Source organism: Hippopotamus amphibius, chromosome 2 (assembly GCF_030028045.1).
Source record: "Hippopotamus amphibius kiboko isolate mHipAmp2 chromosome 2, mHipAmp2.hap2, whole genome shotgun sequence".
NCBI lineage: Eukaryota > Metazoa > Chordata > Mammalia > Artiodactyla > Hippopotamidae > Hippopotamus > Hippopotamus amphibius.
The window spans coordinates 54,494,127-54,511,851 of NC_080187.1; the positions used below are offsets into that span (position 1 = coordinate 54,494,127).

A 17,725-nucleotide genomic window follows, 5' to 3' on the forward strand; every position below is an offset into this window, starting at 1 on the left:
ACAAAAGAATCCTCCTTATGTAGAGCACCCAAAGGCATTAGCATTATACAAAAGGTGACTTCCTCCTGCATCTTAATCTCCAAGGTCATGGAATAGGAATAGACATCTAAGTCATGGTCATGCAATGCATTCAGATTTCTCTCACCAACTGAACTAAAAGAAACACACTGTCATCATTAAGAGGTAAGTTTTAGTTGAAAGGAAGGAGCAGTTCAAGTCAGCAACATGGCAAACCAAATCCACATGCGAGTCAAAGTTATGGAGAAGCAGAAACTATGAAAAACTATAGCAAAGCAAATGGAAGTGGAAGGGAGAAGTGGGAAAGACAGATGAAACAGACATGGAAAGAGAAGGCAAAACAAGAAACCATACATCCCCAGAATGAGAGGCAGAGAGAGACTAGCTTCTCAGATCCTGACAGTTCTCCCATCTGCACAAGGTCTAGTTGCTCTTTATCAACTGAAAGAGCTGGATCCCTATAATAATGTCTCCATGAAGTCAAACAATTCCTGATTAAAGCACTATTTTTTTCAGAATGTACACCAAGATATACCAAACGCTGGCAACAGATAAATCCAAAAAGAAAAAAAAATTGTACCGGGAAGAAAGTGAAATCTCAGATAGCCAATAAGTTTTCTAAATATGAATTTGACTTATCAGAAAGAACCGCCAATATTTACCATATTCTTACCAATGAAACAAATTAAAATTTAATTGATGTTTTCAAAGCAAATTATCAGTGTTGACAAAAAAACTGTCTCAAACCCAGAGGAGACAAAAACCACATCTTTTCTGTTAATATGTTTGAAAATATTTTGTAAGCCTACTTAAAGCAGACCTTTGTTGTTTGAGGTCTGTAATAATCAGTAGTATGTTGGATTAATAGCCTCATCTTTGAAGACAGGCTTTATAACTCATACAGCTGATAAAGGGGAGGCAAAGGCCAGCTCTGTAACTTGCCTTTAGCCTGATAGTCCTTTCTTGTACCTAGACTAACAACAGTATCTTTACCACTTTTTTTCTTCTAAAGATATTTTCTCTTACAACAGCCTTTGAACTGACTTTCTTTGAAGAAAATTCCCTTATGATACATTCCAAATAAAACTAAAACATGAGTTTTAGTCATTCAGAACCAATTAATTCAAGTTTGCTTTAACACTATCAAAGACCAAACTAACATCAGAATAATTATACCTTTGTTTATCTAATATAGATTCTAGCATACATCTTCTCTGGCAAGAAATATACCACTTAAACCTTTAATTCATTTAAATCGTACACACTTGATTGACAGAAATTTTTAATATTATAACAATAATAATACTTCTACTAAATACTTCTACTACTAATAATACTTCTACTAATACTTCTACTAAAAAAGTTTAATGGGTACTAATATTATAAATCTTCAACTAAGTAAAGCTTGCCAATTTTTAAATTCTCATAAGAAAGCTAAATTGGAATTTTCCATAAAAACTTTCAAGATGTGCCAAAAGAATTTCCAAACTACAAAAGGCAAAAGAGTGACATTACTGATCCAACAATTGGCATCTTTCTCCTTATACTGACGAAACAGCAGAATTTATGAATAAGAGAAATTATTTAATCTCTGGGGTGACAGAAGAGTTCTGTATCTTGATTGTGGTGGTGGTTACAAAATCCACACATGTGATAAAACAGCAAAGAACTATACACACACATAGTACCAATGTCAATTTCCTGGTTTTAATATTGCACTAAAGTTATGTAAGATGTAATCATTAGGGGAAACTAGTGAAAGGTACATGGCCCTCTCTACTATTTTTACAACTGCCTGTGAATCTATAACTATTTAAAGACTCCACTTACGGGAGGCACCTAGAACAGTCAAATTCATACAGTCAGAAAGTACACTGGTAGATGCCAGGGGTCAGGGGATGGGGAGAGAGAATGAGGGGTTAGAGTTTAAAGGGGACAGAGTTTCAGTTTAGGAAGGTGAAAAATTCGGGAGATGGATGATGGTGAGAGTTGCACAACAATGTGAATGTATTTAGTGCCACTGAACTGTACAGCTAAATATGGTTAAAACAGTATGTTTCATATTATGTGACTTTTACCACAATAAAAAAAATTTTTTAAGTAAATAAATAAGCAATTTTTAGTTTAATTAATGATAACAAAAATACCATATACATAAAAAAGTTAACCTAAATACCCCATTTAGCAGACTGGAAAACTGAGACCTAACCAGGTAATACATACAAACTTTCATGGTCAGTAACAGAGGAAAGACACTTAATTGATATGCTGTTGACTAATGAGCATAAGATTAGAAGTAACTAATCACTTGAGGTCATTAACAATATCCTGTTTTAAGAAAGAGGATCAAGTCGGTTGATGCCTGTGTTGCATTAAAATGCAAGCAATATATTTTTTTAAAAAATTATAATACTTTATTTAAAGGAAAAAACTTTTTCTGAGGGAAAAATAATCTCAAAAGAAATTTATATTTAACCTTAGAACTTCCACATTCGAAGGAAAATGAGCTTACTGAAAAGCATGACACAGTATACCAAATAAGATCATGCCATCGTTTTTTTTTTTTTTTTTGGGGGGGGTACACCAAGTTGAAGCATCTGTTTTCATACACATATCCCCGTATTCCCTCCCTTCCTTGACTCCCCCCCCCAGTCCCCCCCACCCTCCCCGCCCCAGTCCTCTAAGGCACCTTCCATCCTCCAGTTGAACTCCCTTTGTTATACAACTTCCCACTGACTATCTATTTTACAGTTGGTAGTATATATATGTCTGTGCTACTCTCTCGCTTCGTCTCAGCTTCCCCTTCACCCCCCGCCCCCTCCCAAACCTCGGGAGAGAACTAGAGTCTGTCATACAGAGTGAAGTGAGTCAGAAAGAGAAAGACAAATATTGTATGCTAACTCACATACACGGAATCTAAAAATGGTACTGATGAACTCAGTGACATGCCATCTTTTCAAAGAGGTCTTCCTCAGACAACAAAGTGAACAGCAACTATTCTAGTCCTGAAGGGTTCTAAACAGCTACAATGTAAAACTAAATACAGGCTATCCTTGATTCCAGAAAATGGATTTTCAACCAAATGAAGATAATATTCAGAATAGCTACTTTCAAGTTCCCCACAGTGAACAATTATGTTCCATGAAAGCAAAAGCTGGCTAAATTAGTGGTTGCAAACTACAGTCATAATATAGCCTCCTACAAAAATTACATTCTAAAGTCTGAACTGATACCTTAGCTACCATCCTGCTTCCTCTATACAATCATTTTGGGTAACATTTATCCTTATGAGACTCAGTTTGGTAAAAAACAGGGCACTCTTTCTCCTCCTTGAGAGGAATGAGACATAGATATAACTCACCATATGTATATCATCTACCACTTTGGAAAATCAACTGAAGCGGTGGAGCCACCCAACCTAAAGTATAAACATCATCATGTAAATAAAACAGATGTCAGTCTAAAGTGGCTTCCAGATGATATAATGCAACAATTCAATTGTCCCAATAGCAATGTGGGGGCGAAAAGTGAAAGAAACAACACAAAGTTAATCGATATTTAATGAAGTTAGTGAAAAGATAAGAAAAGTCGAATTAACAAGGGGAAATCTAGGTTAGAAACATAAGAATATTAATGGGGCTTAGAAAAGTGAAATTTAAAATTGTAGCCTGAATTAGGCTATAATTTAATATTACTTTTTACTTTGGGAGAAAGAAATAGAAGCCAGAGCAACAGAATACGGAAGCATTCTTCACATAGCAACCTAAAGTTCATAGTTCTTTACTTTTGAAGACACTACTAACAACTGCAACCTTCACAGATTAACACCCAACATTCCTTATCTATGCTAAAGAGGCCTGTTTGGCCTATGAGTATTTTGGCATGGCTAAGGCACAGGGTCTGGGACTGGTAATGATAAATTATAAGGCAGGAACGAGAACATAAAATAGCTGGTATAGCATGATAATTATATAGTTTACATTTAAGGTATGCCAAGAGCAGTCTAAAGACTCAATATCATTCTAAGGGCACACAATAATCCTAAGAAGTAAGGAGTATTTATTCCCTTTCAACAGATGAGAAAACTGAAGCACAGAAAGATTAAATGATTTGCCTAAGGTCACAAAGTAAGTGGCAGAGCCAAGATTTGGACACAGGTGGAATGATAGTTTGGATTTATCTGAAAGGCTAAGGAGCCAATGAAGGATTATAAGCAAAGTATGACCAATATTCAAACTCACATTTTATTTTAGCAAGATCTATCAGATAGGAGTGAACTAAGGAAAAAAACTGAAACCTGAAGATTAGTTAAGAGACTAAAGTGGAAACACAGAAATGATGAAGGCCTTAATTAAGGGAATAGCAACAGAATGAAAATAAGTGAATAGTTATATACAGAGGATACAAAAATCAACTTGACTTCGTGATTGGAAAAGGGAGTGAGGAATATTCCAAGGCTTTACTGACTAGGCCCAAGCCAACAGCTTCACATTTTAATCATAACTATTACTTCACCAAAATCTTAAAGCAGAAAGGTTTAGTATTAAATCATCCTCATACCAGCAACAGCCACAGCATCTGACTGTCTCCTCTTTGAAAAAATGTGAATATATAATTTAAAATTACTGCCGCTTGGCAACTCCACACTAATTGTTTACTATGCATACAGTAAAGAGAGCTATTAATGTTTTCAATAAACGACATGCAGACCATCACTGAACATAACACAGACAGAGAAGCTACAGAGAATACGTGAAATTTACTAAACATTCTTATAAGCAGCACTCTAAATTTAAGAAAAACCTAAATGCCCTTTAAATGGATTAGAATCATTTTATCATTTATAAGAAGGGGTCTGTAGACACCTTTTTTAAGATTCAAAAAAAGTAAAACAACATCAAAGTTAAATAGACTATGTTCTTTTTTCTCCTTCTGTTTGTAAATGTAAACAAACAAACAAAAAAACCCCACTATCCTTATAGGATCTGTAAAATACTACATTAGGTTTATAATAACCACTGGAAAAACTCACTGTAACTTCAACCTTATTACCACTGTAAGGGTAAAACTATGCTAAAGCCAGGGCCTTCCAGTAACTAAATGCTCTTGGAAAGTGTCCAAAACAATGCTATAATAAATTTCCAATTTGTCTCACCTAAGATCAAGAAAAACAAGTTATCTAAAGCACTGGGTTATATTTAAACAGGCTCTAAAAGTTTTACATCACATTATCTATCATTCAGAAAAACCTTCATACTCTTTACTTAGGATGGGACCTAAGATCAGTAAGTCATGGCGGGGGCTGGGCACAGTGCTGCACCTAGGAATTCAATCACATATTACTTAATATTACTTTGAGAAAAATTTCAATACCTTACCAAGAGCTTTCTTTTTGAGAGAAATAGATTTGGCAGAATCTGCTAAAATCATGGTTTGCAGTAATACTGAAAATCTCCATAGCTTCTATAATGTGCACAACATGTGGCGGTGCTTACTCTGGTTTCTACCTTGAGCCATTTTTAGAGCCTCCTGTTATTTGTGGTTCACATTCCTTTTCTATGGGTTACATGTCTGATAGATATATACCAATTTCACATAATAACAAACATAAAGATGCTTTATATATGTGGTTGCATATGTGAATGTACATATATGAAACATTTGACAAGCAGTGATTTCCACACATAAACAACTTTTTTTTATAAAGTTCTACTAAATTGAGAGGTAAAAGCCAACAGTTAAGAAAATAATCTAGCCAAACAGCAAAGGGAGCTATAAAATTCTGGAAGCCAAGAAAACCTAAATAAAGCAGGTACACAAAACAAACAAACCCAACACATTTTCACTGAGCATTTTTAAGTTTACCTATAAATGTTAACATTTTTCAAAAGTTGAGTATGCCAACCTTCATTTATGAAAAATGACATCCTAGGATAAATTTCTAATTCCTAAGAGAAATAAGTCAAGTTTAAACATCTGCATACAAAAATTATAGAAGAGCTGCAAAGAAATGAATAGAAAAAGCAAACATGGTTTTCCAGGAAACATGGAAGCTATCTGAAACATTAAATGTGGGATGGACTTAATATCAACAAACACAAAAGACGCAAAACAAATTAAGCATAAATATTCCCAGTGTGTTTAACATCTTTTGAAACAAGCAATGCTATCCTGATCAATACTTGACACAAAAATTGCCATAAATTGGTTACTTCTATCTTTTTAAATGATGAAACAATGAAAGGTTTATTGCAATATATAATTTACCAAAACTGAGCTATTAAGTTTCTATTACTGATGCTTCAACTAAGCATTTGTGCTAAAAAGACTGAAATCTATTCATACAGCAGTGAAAAAGGAAGCCTCACTAAAGACATTCAATATAAAGCTGACCCCTAAAGGCTCCTTGATGCACATTTGCAACCACAGTATTCACAGTATGCAGTACACTAGCAACAGATTGGTTAAAAACAGTTTGGATTTTTAACTTCCCATTATACAGACAACATTTTTAGAAGCAATCATATTAAATAAACATGTCTTTCACAGTTAAGGGATGAAATTTTAATCTGGACAGGTACCAATCCCCTGATTTTCTACTTTTTTTGTAAATCATATGACTTCAACAAGCTGAGAATGTTTTATGATCTAACCTGCAGTAAAGGCTTTACATCATTTTAATGCTCGGTGTCTAAAATGCAACAGCAGCACCCCATCGAATGCAAGGAATATATTTGGTTTCAACCAAACCACTAGTCAGAAAAAGTTTAATGAACACTTTTCCAAGTGAGGAACTTTGCATTTCCATAGAAGAAAACAAACAAAAAGAAAATCTGAGGTGAGGGTGGTTGGAAGAGAAAATATTCTTATATTTTAGTATTTTTCCAACACTTAACAAACATTTTAGTTCATCTGTAAAATAATTATAGAACATTTTAAGATTTGAGATTTGAGAAATTTGAGATTTAGAAAACACATCAATTTTCTTTTGTATTCAGGTCAATTTAAATATACATGCTACCTCATGCTTATAGACAGCTTATCTGTGTGACTGACCTATTGCAGAAATTTCAAATCAAAGATTATAAAACATACCATAAAATTATATACTATGTGACTTTCAGTTTTTATGGTATCTAAGGTCCTTTACTGATAGGTTCAAGAATTGATGTTTGGAGCCAAATATGTAAATACATTAAATTCTCAGCAGTCGAAAGAGAAATTATGCCAATTCTTTTCGTTATTTAAAAGTCCATTACACTATAAATCTATGACAAAAGAATGGTTATTGAAAAACATATTTCAGACTGAAAGAAGTACAAATTATATTAATTCCCCTGGTGTAATGTTTTCAAATATTAAAGACTGTGAGAAACAAGAGATGTTGCAACCCTCTTCCCTTTATAACTCCAACTGAAACTCGGGAAAAAAAATCAGAATTCAAATTTGCCAAACTTGACTTATACACATAATTCAACTAGATCTAACTTGGTTGTGCAATTTTAAAATAAGTTTAATGCAAAGCACTGCAATCTTGATGTGATAATTACCTGTGGAATAATGCAAAATAAAAACAAATGCAGGTCCTTTTCATCGAATGATGCAAAACCACTAAAAGCACAATCACATAGCACAAACTAAACAGGCACAAGAGGCAGCATGTCCATCCAGGAAGAGAAATGTACCATTCCAAGAAAGAAAGGAAGGACTGAAGGAAGGAAGGAGAGAGGGAAGGCAGGCAGACGGGCAGGGAGAGAAGGCAAAGGTTTCTAAACCTACAGGATCCCAGAGAAATGAACTAATCACATCACCCTATACGATACATGGGGTTTTTAAAGCTTCAAGGTAAATAAAAACAGTCATCATTCTATACCACCATTCAACTTTACATAGTACAGCATCTTTAGTGACAACTGCATTCTCCCCTTCACTCACCCAATGTTTCCTCTCTGTTCCATACAAGCTTTCAGACAAATGCGAGACAGAACAGGGTGGGGTAGAAGAAAAATAGCAGCAGCGCCTTTCAGCTACTCCCCCCGCACCCCCAATAATTTCCAACAGTTTTTCCTACTACGAAAATAAGTCGCCCTCTCTCAGGATACACAACAGTCATCCTGTGTCTTCAGCAGACACACAGAGACGCGTACACATGTCAGCTCTCCTGACCCCCACCCCACACCCCCGATCTTAAGTAATGGTTCATCTATTGAACGCGAAGACCACAACGAGATCCCTCCACCTACTGTTTCGGGGTGAGGGTGGGTGGAGGACTCCTTTCAAAGTAGCCCCAACAGTGTAACCAAAACACGGTTCCGGAATAAAATATTAAGAACACTTTTCCTTTCCCACCTAGCTACCGACTTCAGGATGCAAAAAGCCATCTCCACACCACCTCATCTCTGCAAGCCTCCTGCCCGGAGTTTGGGGTGGAGAAGCGTCCCGGGAGGCGGGGAGGAGGAGTGTGAGCGGGCGATGGGACACAAACGAGTGGCTCACCGCGGCCGCCCCGCGCCGAGTCGAAGCCCAGAGGTCCAGTACCCGCACCTGGAGCACGCCTCTCCGCCCAGGCCCAGCTAAAAGCTCCGACTCCGGCTCTCGAACTTCCTCTCCAGAGACATTTACTCAAAGCGAACACATCACCCAAGTACACGTCACCCAGTTTCAAACACAGTTCTGCACCCCAAACAAACCTCAAATTCCCCTCACAGTTTCCCAAACTCCAAACAGGAGACCCCACCTCCAGAATTCAAACCTTCCGCCCACCGGGGAGGCAACCAGGGAGGAAAGAGTTGGGGAGCAACCGACGCCTTTCAATTACCGCCCCCACAAACTGCCCCACCCCAGACCCCGCGTCCGGGTCGGCCCCCTCGGAAGCCCCGGCTTCCTCCCTCCTCTCAGTCCTGCAGCTTAAGAGACCCATCCCCAGCCCACTCAGTTTCTCCCCCAAACCCTCCCCCCCCCAAAAAAAAGTGAAGAGAAAGAAGTAAGGAAAGAGACTTGAGGTAGTCCGGCTTCCAAACCGCTCGACTCACCTCAGAATCCTTGCTGAGTTCTCTCCGCCCGGCACAGCCCCCTCCCCAACGTCCCGGTACGAAAGGCAGAGGTAGGGAGGAGGGGAAAGCGGGAGGGGGAGGGGTGTCTTCCGCGTGGGGCGACCGTCGGGAGGGGACTGGGGAGGGGGTTGAGGCCGGCGCAGGAAGAGGAGAAGGGGGAGGGGAGGCCCCTATCTCCCAGTCTCCCCCTGAAAACCTCCCTTGTCTCAATCACATCAGACTGACTGTCTTTGTCTGGCTGACAACCGCCATATTGATATCAACAGCCCCGCTCCCACCTGCTGCCACCGGGCGGCCCTGGGAGTTGTAGTTCCTGCCTCCCTTGAGTAAAGGCGCTGGACTCGGCGTCCGGAGGCCCCAGGGAACTACAGCTCCCGGCAAGTCTCGCGCCCATTCGCCTTCCCACAGGGAGGAGGGCAAAGGGGCGCCAGAGCCGTAGGGACTACACATCCCAGAATACCATGTATCCCGGGCCCAGATTGGGGACATGATATCATGCTGGGGTGGAGAGGGAGGATGAATTGGAGGCCGGGATGAATTTGAGCTGACGGAAGGAGGCGTTCTGAGAGGAAAGAGAGGAAAAGGAAAGATGACCACAGCTCCCATGATGCATGGAGAGATGACTACATTTCCCATGATGCGCCGGGAAGGGGTCGTAGGGGAGAAAGACTGCATGTCCCGCGATGCTCTTGGCGGGCCGGTGGCGGAGATTGAACCGGAAGACGCTTTCTGGGTCTGAGGAGTCCAGTGACTGGTATTGAACAACCAAAAGTCCAATATGAAACTGGTGAGTCCGCTCCTAGGTCAGAGGGCATATCCTTTTGGACTTGGTCGTTTCCACCTTGGGAAGGGAGCCGTCGTGGAGGAGGGGTGGCAAGTAGGGAACTAGAAAGTGGGGTGGACTAAGGAAAGCTGCTGTTTGTTGTTGAGGAGTTTGAATCCCGCTTCCCTCCCCCGACCCCCTGCAACTGCCAGGTCTTATTCATCCCTTGGTGAGTCTCTTTGGTTAGATAAGAAGTTGACTCTGTTACCTTTCTTCACATGCGAACTAACATTAGGCTTTATGAACCAGGTTTGTTTCTCAGCTGCCACGTGAGTGTTATAATTGGATAACTTCTTTCCGCGCGATTGGCACTTGATTAGCCTTTCTTTCTACGGTTGTAGAGAAGGCTTTGGTAACATATGAACAGAGTTTAGGAAATATTGGGCAGAGCGTAATCTCTTATTAAATTTTCTGTTATAGACTTCTAACTGCCCTTGATATTCAGAGAAGGACGAGGTCGGTGTGATCTTGAAGGATTTGAATCTTAAACCCTGTATAAGATGGGCTGAAGGGAAGTGTTAAGCCATTCCAGTCTAGAGCTGTAGGCGCTGCGTGAGCCAAGGTTAGATGGAGCATGCCGAGATACCTGGAAAAGTCTTTGCATCACAAAACTCAAACAACATGGCTTATAGGAAAGCTGCTCAGGCATTCGTTTTGAGCCATTTTGCTTTCAGTATGCACACAGATTTAACTAGTTTACTCTAACTGTATGGAATTAGTAATAGCATAATTAGAGAAGCAGGTGTGAGATGCTGGTTCTTAAACTTTTAAAATTCATGTTCCTACAGCCCAGTATTGTCAAGCTTTACTTTCTGTAGTTTTTGTAGAAAAACCAAAGGTTTCTTTTCTTAAGTATTTGAGCATGTTTTTGCAAAATGCACATGTACGTACACACACACATACACATGCTGCAGGCATATATACTCTGCAGCATCAACTGTTTTCTGAGAAGTCGGAGAAAGTATTAAAAGTGGATTCAACCCCAAAACTGTCTCTTATCTAAAGCTATGTAGGTAAGGGGAAGGGCACAGATCAGCAAACCTTGAGGGTATCAATTTGCTTCTCGGTCAGTTTTCAAAACATTCAAAAATGCAGACTTGAAAGTCACCACCCTTGCCCTAAAGAAGCATGCAATCTAATGAAAAAGATACAAAGTAATGAAAAAGTTATAATTCACTGTATTCATGGTAAATAGAGTCATGTTCAGGGTTTGGGGATTGAGAGGATGATGGGGGTGCGTGGGGAGTGGGAGACAGCTCCTTGGAAAGGTGACTAACTGATAAGAAGGGTCAGTAGGCTAGGGCCTTCCTTGAAGAGAGTTCAGCTTATAGAAGCAAAAGAGCTTGGCACCTGAATGGTTGAAACACAGACCATGTTTCCTCAACAAAAGGTAAATCACAATTGGTTTGCTTGGTGCAAAGGCAGGCAAGTGGGAAACAGTTTTTTTTTCCATAACAACTCATTTACTGAGGGTGTGAAAAGTTAGGGTTTAGTTTACATATACTTTGATTTGCTCATGAAATCCTCCTGCGTACTTTATTTAGAGATGTGAAAATGTGGGAAAAAGTAGAAACGCACTTCTTTTCTTTTAAGAACCATAAAATATCTCAGAGGAAGAGGAAGTGTGCTACCTGTATTTCGCACCTCTTTAGTTTTCATCCATGTAGTACATAATTAAAACTCGTTTACTAGTTGATGATTTATAATGCAGGATATCTATCAACAACAGCAAAGTGGTCTCAAAAACATCGACACACAATAAGTTAGACTTCTTTTTTGTGTCATTCCTCCCATAGAGTTGGAATAAATCCTCCATGGCCTAAAAATTTTAACTTTGTGCACTGCTTCAGAAATATGAAGTAAGCCAAATTTTGTATTTATATCATGAAAGACAGAAATACATTTTATCAAGCACATGCTTGTTTTGGAAATGACTTCCCCAAATATCCTTCCCACGCACAATCTATGACCACATCTTGTGGATTCTGCCGTTCTTGAGCTGGTCTGTTTCTCTCTCTTCAGTCCCACTCCCTTTAAATATGTTTCACTTGACCCTTGTAATTCAACAGGCCTTCTAACTGGTCTCCCTGCATTCAGTCTCAACATCCTCAAATCCATTCTCTACTCCATATCCCAGAAGTTGCTTGAAATTGCAGAGTTCCCTAAAACCCCTCAGTAGCTTCCTTTGCCCTTAGGATAAAGTCTTATAATTCTTTTTTTTTTAATTGTTTCTTATCATTGAATTTATTTTTTTAATGTATTTCTTTTTTTATTGGCTGTGTTGGGTCTTTGCTGCTGGTGCGGGCTTTCTCTAGCTGTGGCAAGCAGGGGCTACTCTTCCTTGCCGTGCGAGGGCTTCTCATTGCAGTGAGCTTAGGTGCGTGGGCTTCAGTAGTTGCGGCTAGCAGGCTCTAGAGCATAGGCTCAGTAGTTGTGGTGCACGGGCCTAGTTGCTCCTTGGCATGTGGGATCTTCCCCAACCAGGGCTCAAACCCATGTTCCCTGCATTGGTATGCAGTTTCTTAACCACTTCGCCGCCAGGGAAGTCCCAAATGTTTTATAATTCTTAACTTAACTGGTCCTGCACAACAGGGCCCTCCTGACTTCTCCAGGCTTGTCCAGCCCTACTCTCCCTTGATCTCCTAGTTCCAGTTATATTACACTTCTTCCAGTTCCTTGAACTCCCCCTGCTCTCTTTTGCATCTGCGACTTTAAATATGTTCCATTGCCTCCGACACTTTTTTGCCTGACTCATTTCTTCATATAGTTCAGATCTCTGTTTAAATGGCACTTCTTCAAGGTTTCCTTGAATTAGGTACCCCTGTTACATGTTTCCGTGGCACACTTCATTCTTGTGGCACTTGTAATTACTGTTTTTATATCTGTTCTCCCTCTTGTAGATGCTTGAATTCCCAGGACCCGACACATTGTGTGATAGTAGTTGAATAAATAATTCCTGAAGCATTGTCAAGGTGTGTGAATATTGTTGAGAAAAGTTTAAGGGGTGAAGTCAGAACGTTACAATAAGCAATAACCATTGGAGTAAAAAAGAATGATTGCTACCTTTTTTGTAATTAATTAATTAATTAGGCTCTGTTGAGTCTTTGTTGCTGTATGCAGGCTTTATCTAGTTGTGGCAAGCGGGGGCTACTCTTCCTTGTGGTGCGCAAGCTTCTCATTGCGGAGGCTTCTCTTGTTGTAGAGCATGGGTTCTAGGCTGCAGGCTTCAGTAGTTGCAGCACACAGGCTCAGTAGTTGTGGTGCATGGGCTTAGTGGCTCTACAGCATGTGGGATCTTCCCAGAACAGGGATCAAACTCATGTCCCCTGCATTGGCAGGCAGATTCTTAACCACTGCACCGCTAGGGAAGTCCTGAATGATTGTAGCCTTTTATGGAGCATTCACTGTGTGCCAGGCACTGTGCTAGGGAGGTACTTGCTATTTAGTGTCTCATTTCATCTTTTGATCTAGATGATAGTTTTGCCATTTTACAGGAAAAAAAAAGAAAATCTGATTCTTTGGGAGGTAAAGTGGCTTGGAGTTACACAGATAAAAAAGGGGTAGAGCCAGGATCTGAACCCAAGACTTTCTTCTAGAGTCTCTTGCTTAATGAGAGCAGGGACTCCTGCACTTTGCACAATGCCTGGCACATGTTAGGTTACCTCTTACAGAAAGGATGCGAGAGTGTGGACTGAGAGAAAGTTCATTCAAGGCATTTTTTTTTTTCCTTTTGCCACGCTATGCGGCAAGTGGGATCTTAATCCCCTGACCAGGGATCGAACTTTTGCCCACTGCAGTGGAAACACGGAGTCTGTTGGACCGCTAGGGAAGTCCCCAAGGCTATTTTTTAAATTAGCTTTAAATCTGAGTTTGGTTGAATAAGATCTTAAAAAAGATTTTTAGTAAAAAAGTAAACTTTGGGGACTTCCTTGATAATCTAAAAGGGCTCCGTATCAGAGCATACCAGTTGAGTGCCCAAGTTCCTGTCTGTTCTACCCAATTTAGCCTCTGTGATGCCATTTATAATTCTCTAACTTTACATGTCACTGTCTTGGTGGCTTGTCACACACCCAAGGGAAGACATTAGATGCCATTTTAATGTAATCCTTGGATAGCTCCTTCTGCGAGAGATACCAACTCAAAGGATTTTAATGACTGCCTATATTTATACTATCAGGCAGATTTATGTAACTGAGGAAAATTCATCACTACCTTCAATTAATCAGAATAATTTTGAAAAGAATAGGAAAATTAGAAACGTGTCCTCTGAAATAGCACATTTTAGAGCATGTTCTGCTTTAGTTTAGATTGAGCTTAATTGGGTACACCCTGATGGCCAAATTCAGCAAAGGATAGAAAATTGAATTCACCAGAGTATTTAACAAAAGACTATGGTACCAAAAAAAAAAAAGTACTGACTACTTTGACAGAAACTGAGTTTGAAACATCATGGCCAGGAATTTAGTCATTCAGATAGATAAAGGTTAAAGTGAATAAAGTAAGAAGCAATTCAAGAATGCATTGTGTGTCATACTTCCTATAGATAGTTCCAGAGATGGAGAGAATCTTCTAGTTTATTCAGTCAACAAAGATTTGTTATGCAACCTTGGCATTCAATGTTTTAATACTTTCCATTTTAACTATTACATTTGACCCCCAAAGATTGATGACAAGGAATTATTTGTAATTTTGCTGAGGCACAGATTTGAATGTGACTTTAAGATGAATGATAATCCTTAGTGAATGAGCCTGGTTGCCTCAGTATCCAGGACTTTCTGCAGTTCTGTTGCTCTCTTGTTAAAGATCTGAAAGAAAGGTCACTTAAACGCTTGTTTTGCTATACTTTTTTAATCTGGTGGAGGAAATTATATGCTGTCGTTGTATTTACGAATTTAAAACCTCAAGAAGGCTGTGAGGTATATTCTTAGGTGGTCTGTGTGTGCTCCTTTGTACTGTACAAGCGCTGTTTCATTACTAGTGGCTTTGGGCGGGGGCGGGGAAGGCTCAAACTTTTAATTCACAATTTCTCTTAGGAAAACAGATGGAGCAAAGAAATGGATTCATGGGTTGCTTCCAGCGGAGAACAAGTAAAGCACCAAGCAGAACTGTAGATTATAAAGAAAGTACTGGCTTGAAAGGGGCAAATCCTGCTCCAAGGTCAATTTAACAAATCATTAGAAAGGGGTGTGGTTATTCCTCACCTAAGATCTGGGTGCGATGGATTCTTCCTATAATTTTCAGACTTGCACAATCCTTTTGGCTTCTTAGACTTTGGATCAGGAGCAGGAAATTTCTTGGTATAAATTACACTCACAATTTTACCAGGACTTAATTCACCTCTTTCAGTACAATTGTTAAAATGTCAACCTGATTTTACTTTCTTTTCTGTGTTTCTCTTTGCTGGTTGATTAGAGTGCCCTCGTGTGTCTTTATGATGCAATATCATTTTAAGCTTTAGAAAGGTCACATTCTATCACCACCTCAGTGTGATAGGTTTTTTCGCCTTTAGAATGGTTTCCTCAAACTCTGAAAAGTAACGTAAGGCCAAATTACGAAATTGTTCAGTAGTGCTCTCGGATAAAACTGGGTGTTTTACTCTTGGGCATTTCAAACTCCTAATGGTTACTCTGAAGATTAAATGTTTTATACTTAAGGCAAAAAAATATACCAAGGATTTTCAGTAACAGTTGAATTGAAAAGAAAATTTTATATTTGTATATAATACATGGTTATGTATATATGCATATATATAATCTGACATATAACACAAGCATGACAGCATTGCTTTTGCTTATAACTGCAGTAGCACATTTGTTTTGTGACTGGTTTACTCTGAGAATTCAAATCCCTCTGCCATTTGCTCTGATGATCAGCAAAGTGTCCTTGAAGGACAAGGGCCAAGAGTGCTGCATGGCCACAGAACTCAGTGAAACCTAGCATTCCAAATGGAAACTTTGCTCCTGGCTTGCTAAATACCAACAGAGGTCCAGGCAGAAACTGCTGTTCATCATCACCATTCATGTATTCATTCAGCAGATCTTCCTGAACACCTGCCTCCTCCATGCTAGGCATTACTCAAGATACTGGGTATATTCCAGTGAAGAAAACAGATTTACTCCTTGCCTTTACGTTTATGGAATGTAAAGTCCAGTGGGCAGTTCAAACAATATTACAGTGAACTTTCTGATGTAAAGATGTCATTGGGCGCTGGCTCCAGTAGTTTTTGAATATAATGGTTCAAAAATGTATTTAATTGTATTCTAGAAGATGCCTTCTTAAAATTATAACAGACATGGCCCATTTGCCCACTGGTTTACCATTGTACCAGTAACGTATGAAGATACATTTCCGCACTCTTGCCAGAGATACCTGTTTCTTTACTCTTACTATGTGTCTTCGTAATGTAGCTATCTTCTTTCATCAGTCCTCACACCCTCTTGTCTCTTAGACTTCAGCTATATTTAGTAAAACATCAAAACATCCTTAAAGTAGTGATGTATGGATGTGGGAAAATGTACCAGAAGGGGAGAGTTCCTCAGATAAAAAAGTGGTGGCATAAGAATCTTCGAAAGGAATTTTTCAAAGAACCTATGGTGTTGCTTTGAAAATGCTGATGCATGGGAGTAATAGTTATTATTATAAGTATTATGGGGTCAGTAGATTGGAGAGGCAGCTGGCTCAAGTGTGTGTAAATGGCAGAGGAGACATCCCCCCCCCCCCCCCCCCCCAGAAAAGAAAGGGATGACCAGTGAGATGAAGCTAGGAGTTGATGTATCAGGAAGGACTAAGTCAGAAGGATAGACATCAGAATTTGCAGAGATCCTGAGAAAAGCCAAGAATGCTAACAGAGAAGTTGAAGGGGAACAGGAAAGACTGCAGGAGAAAGGAGTTAGTGTGAATGCCCCACTGGGCTCAGTGATCAAGACTAATCTGTGGTGGAAACTTTACTGTGAGGAAAACAGGAAGTTTAAATTGTCCCTGATTGACCATATATCTGAAGGAAATGCCCTAAGGGTCTAAAACATTTAAATTTATTGAAAGCACAGCTGAATGAACTTTAGCTCTCTCAAGGATAGATAATCAGATAGATGATGTTGAAGAAAGCCATTTAATAGGAATTGTAAAACTAACACCCTTTTTGCCGTTAACGTACAGTTTATTTTTCATCACTCATGCTTATGAAGGGGGTGGGGGAAGGTGAATAATAAAAGGTCTTGCATAATCCATTCCTCAGATTTATGACCTAAGCAGAGATTGGCTTTTCCTAAATATAGTATTTCTGCATTTTTCTATTCCAGTAAAATAGAGGAAGGCGTAATTCGATGTTCTAATTTAATAAGTCTTCCTTCTCATATTTTTTTCCAGAGTTTGAAAATACAGGTAAACAAGCAGTAGTTTTAATAATGTAAAGGATGTTATTATACTTTTTACTTTTTTTAACATTTTTGAAATAGCTTTATTGAGGTATAATTAACATACCACAAAACTCATACATTTGAAAGGTACATTGCAGTGACTTTTAGTAAATTTACAGTTATACAACAATCACCACAATCCAGTTTTAGAATATTTTTGTTACTCCAAAAAGATCCCTTGTGCCCATTACCAATCCCCATAACTATCTCTAGGCCCGGGCAACCACTAATCTATCTTATGTCTTGTAGATTTGCCCTTTCTGGTCATTTCATATGAATTGACTCATGCAATATGCAGTCTTCTGTGTCTGACTTTTCACTTGGCATGATAATTTTGAGGTTCATCCATGTTGTAGCATGTATTGCTCAGTAATATTCTAGATGAATATGTCACATTTTGTTTATCCAAGTACCAA

The 17,725-nt window shown here is 39.1% G+C and overlaps 2 protein-coding genes across 12 annotated transcripts in view; one reads left to right on the plus strand and one right to left on the minus strand.

The window, feature by feature from the left end:
• The window catches only part of HMBOX1 (homeobox containing 1), a 180,052-nt gene extending 170,702 nt beyond the window's left edge, over positions 1-9,350 (minus strand). For 7 of the 9 annotated variants that reach the window (XM_057722070.1, XM_057722066.1, XM_057722065.1 and 4 more), the window contains exon 1: positions 9,051-9,316. The gene's annotated coding sequence lies outside the window, so the exon portion shown is untranslated. Of the gene's footprint in view, positions 1-9,050 lie in introns of all 9 variants that reach the window. The other 2 variants (XM_057722069.1, XM_057722068.1) reach the window with 2 other exon arrangements.
• A 382-nt stretch (positions 9,351-9,732) lies between these two features.
• Positions 9,733-17,725, plus strand: part of INTS9 (integrator complex subunit 9) — a 107,430-nt gene continuing 99,437 nt past the window's right edge. For 2 of the 3 annotated variants that reach the window (XM_057723359.1, XM_057723355.1), the window contains exon 1: positions 9,733-9,858. In XM_057723359.1, coding sequence (XP_057579342.1) covers positions 9,850-9,858 — 9 coding nt within the window. In that variant the 5' untranslated portion in view covers positions 9,733-9,849. The remainder of the gene's footprint in view (positions 9,859-17,725) is intronic. The other variant, XM_057723357.1, reaches the window with a different exon arrangement.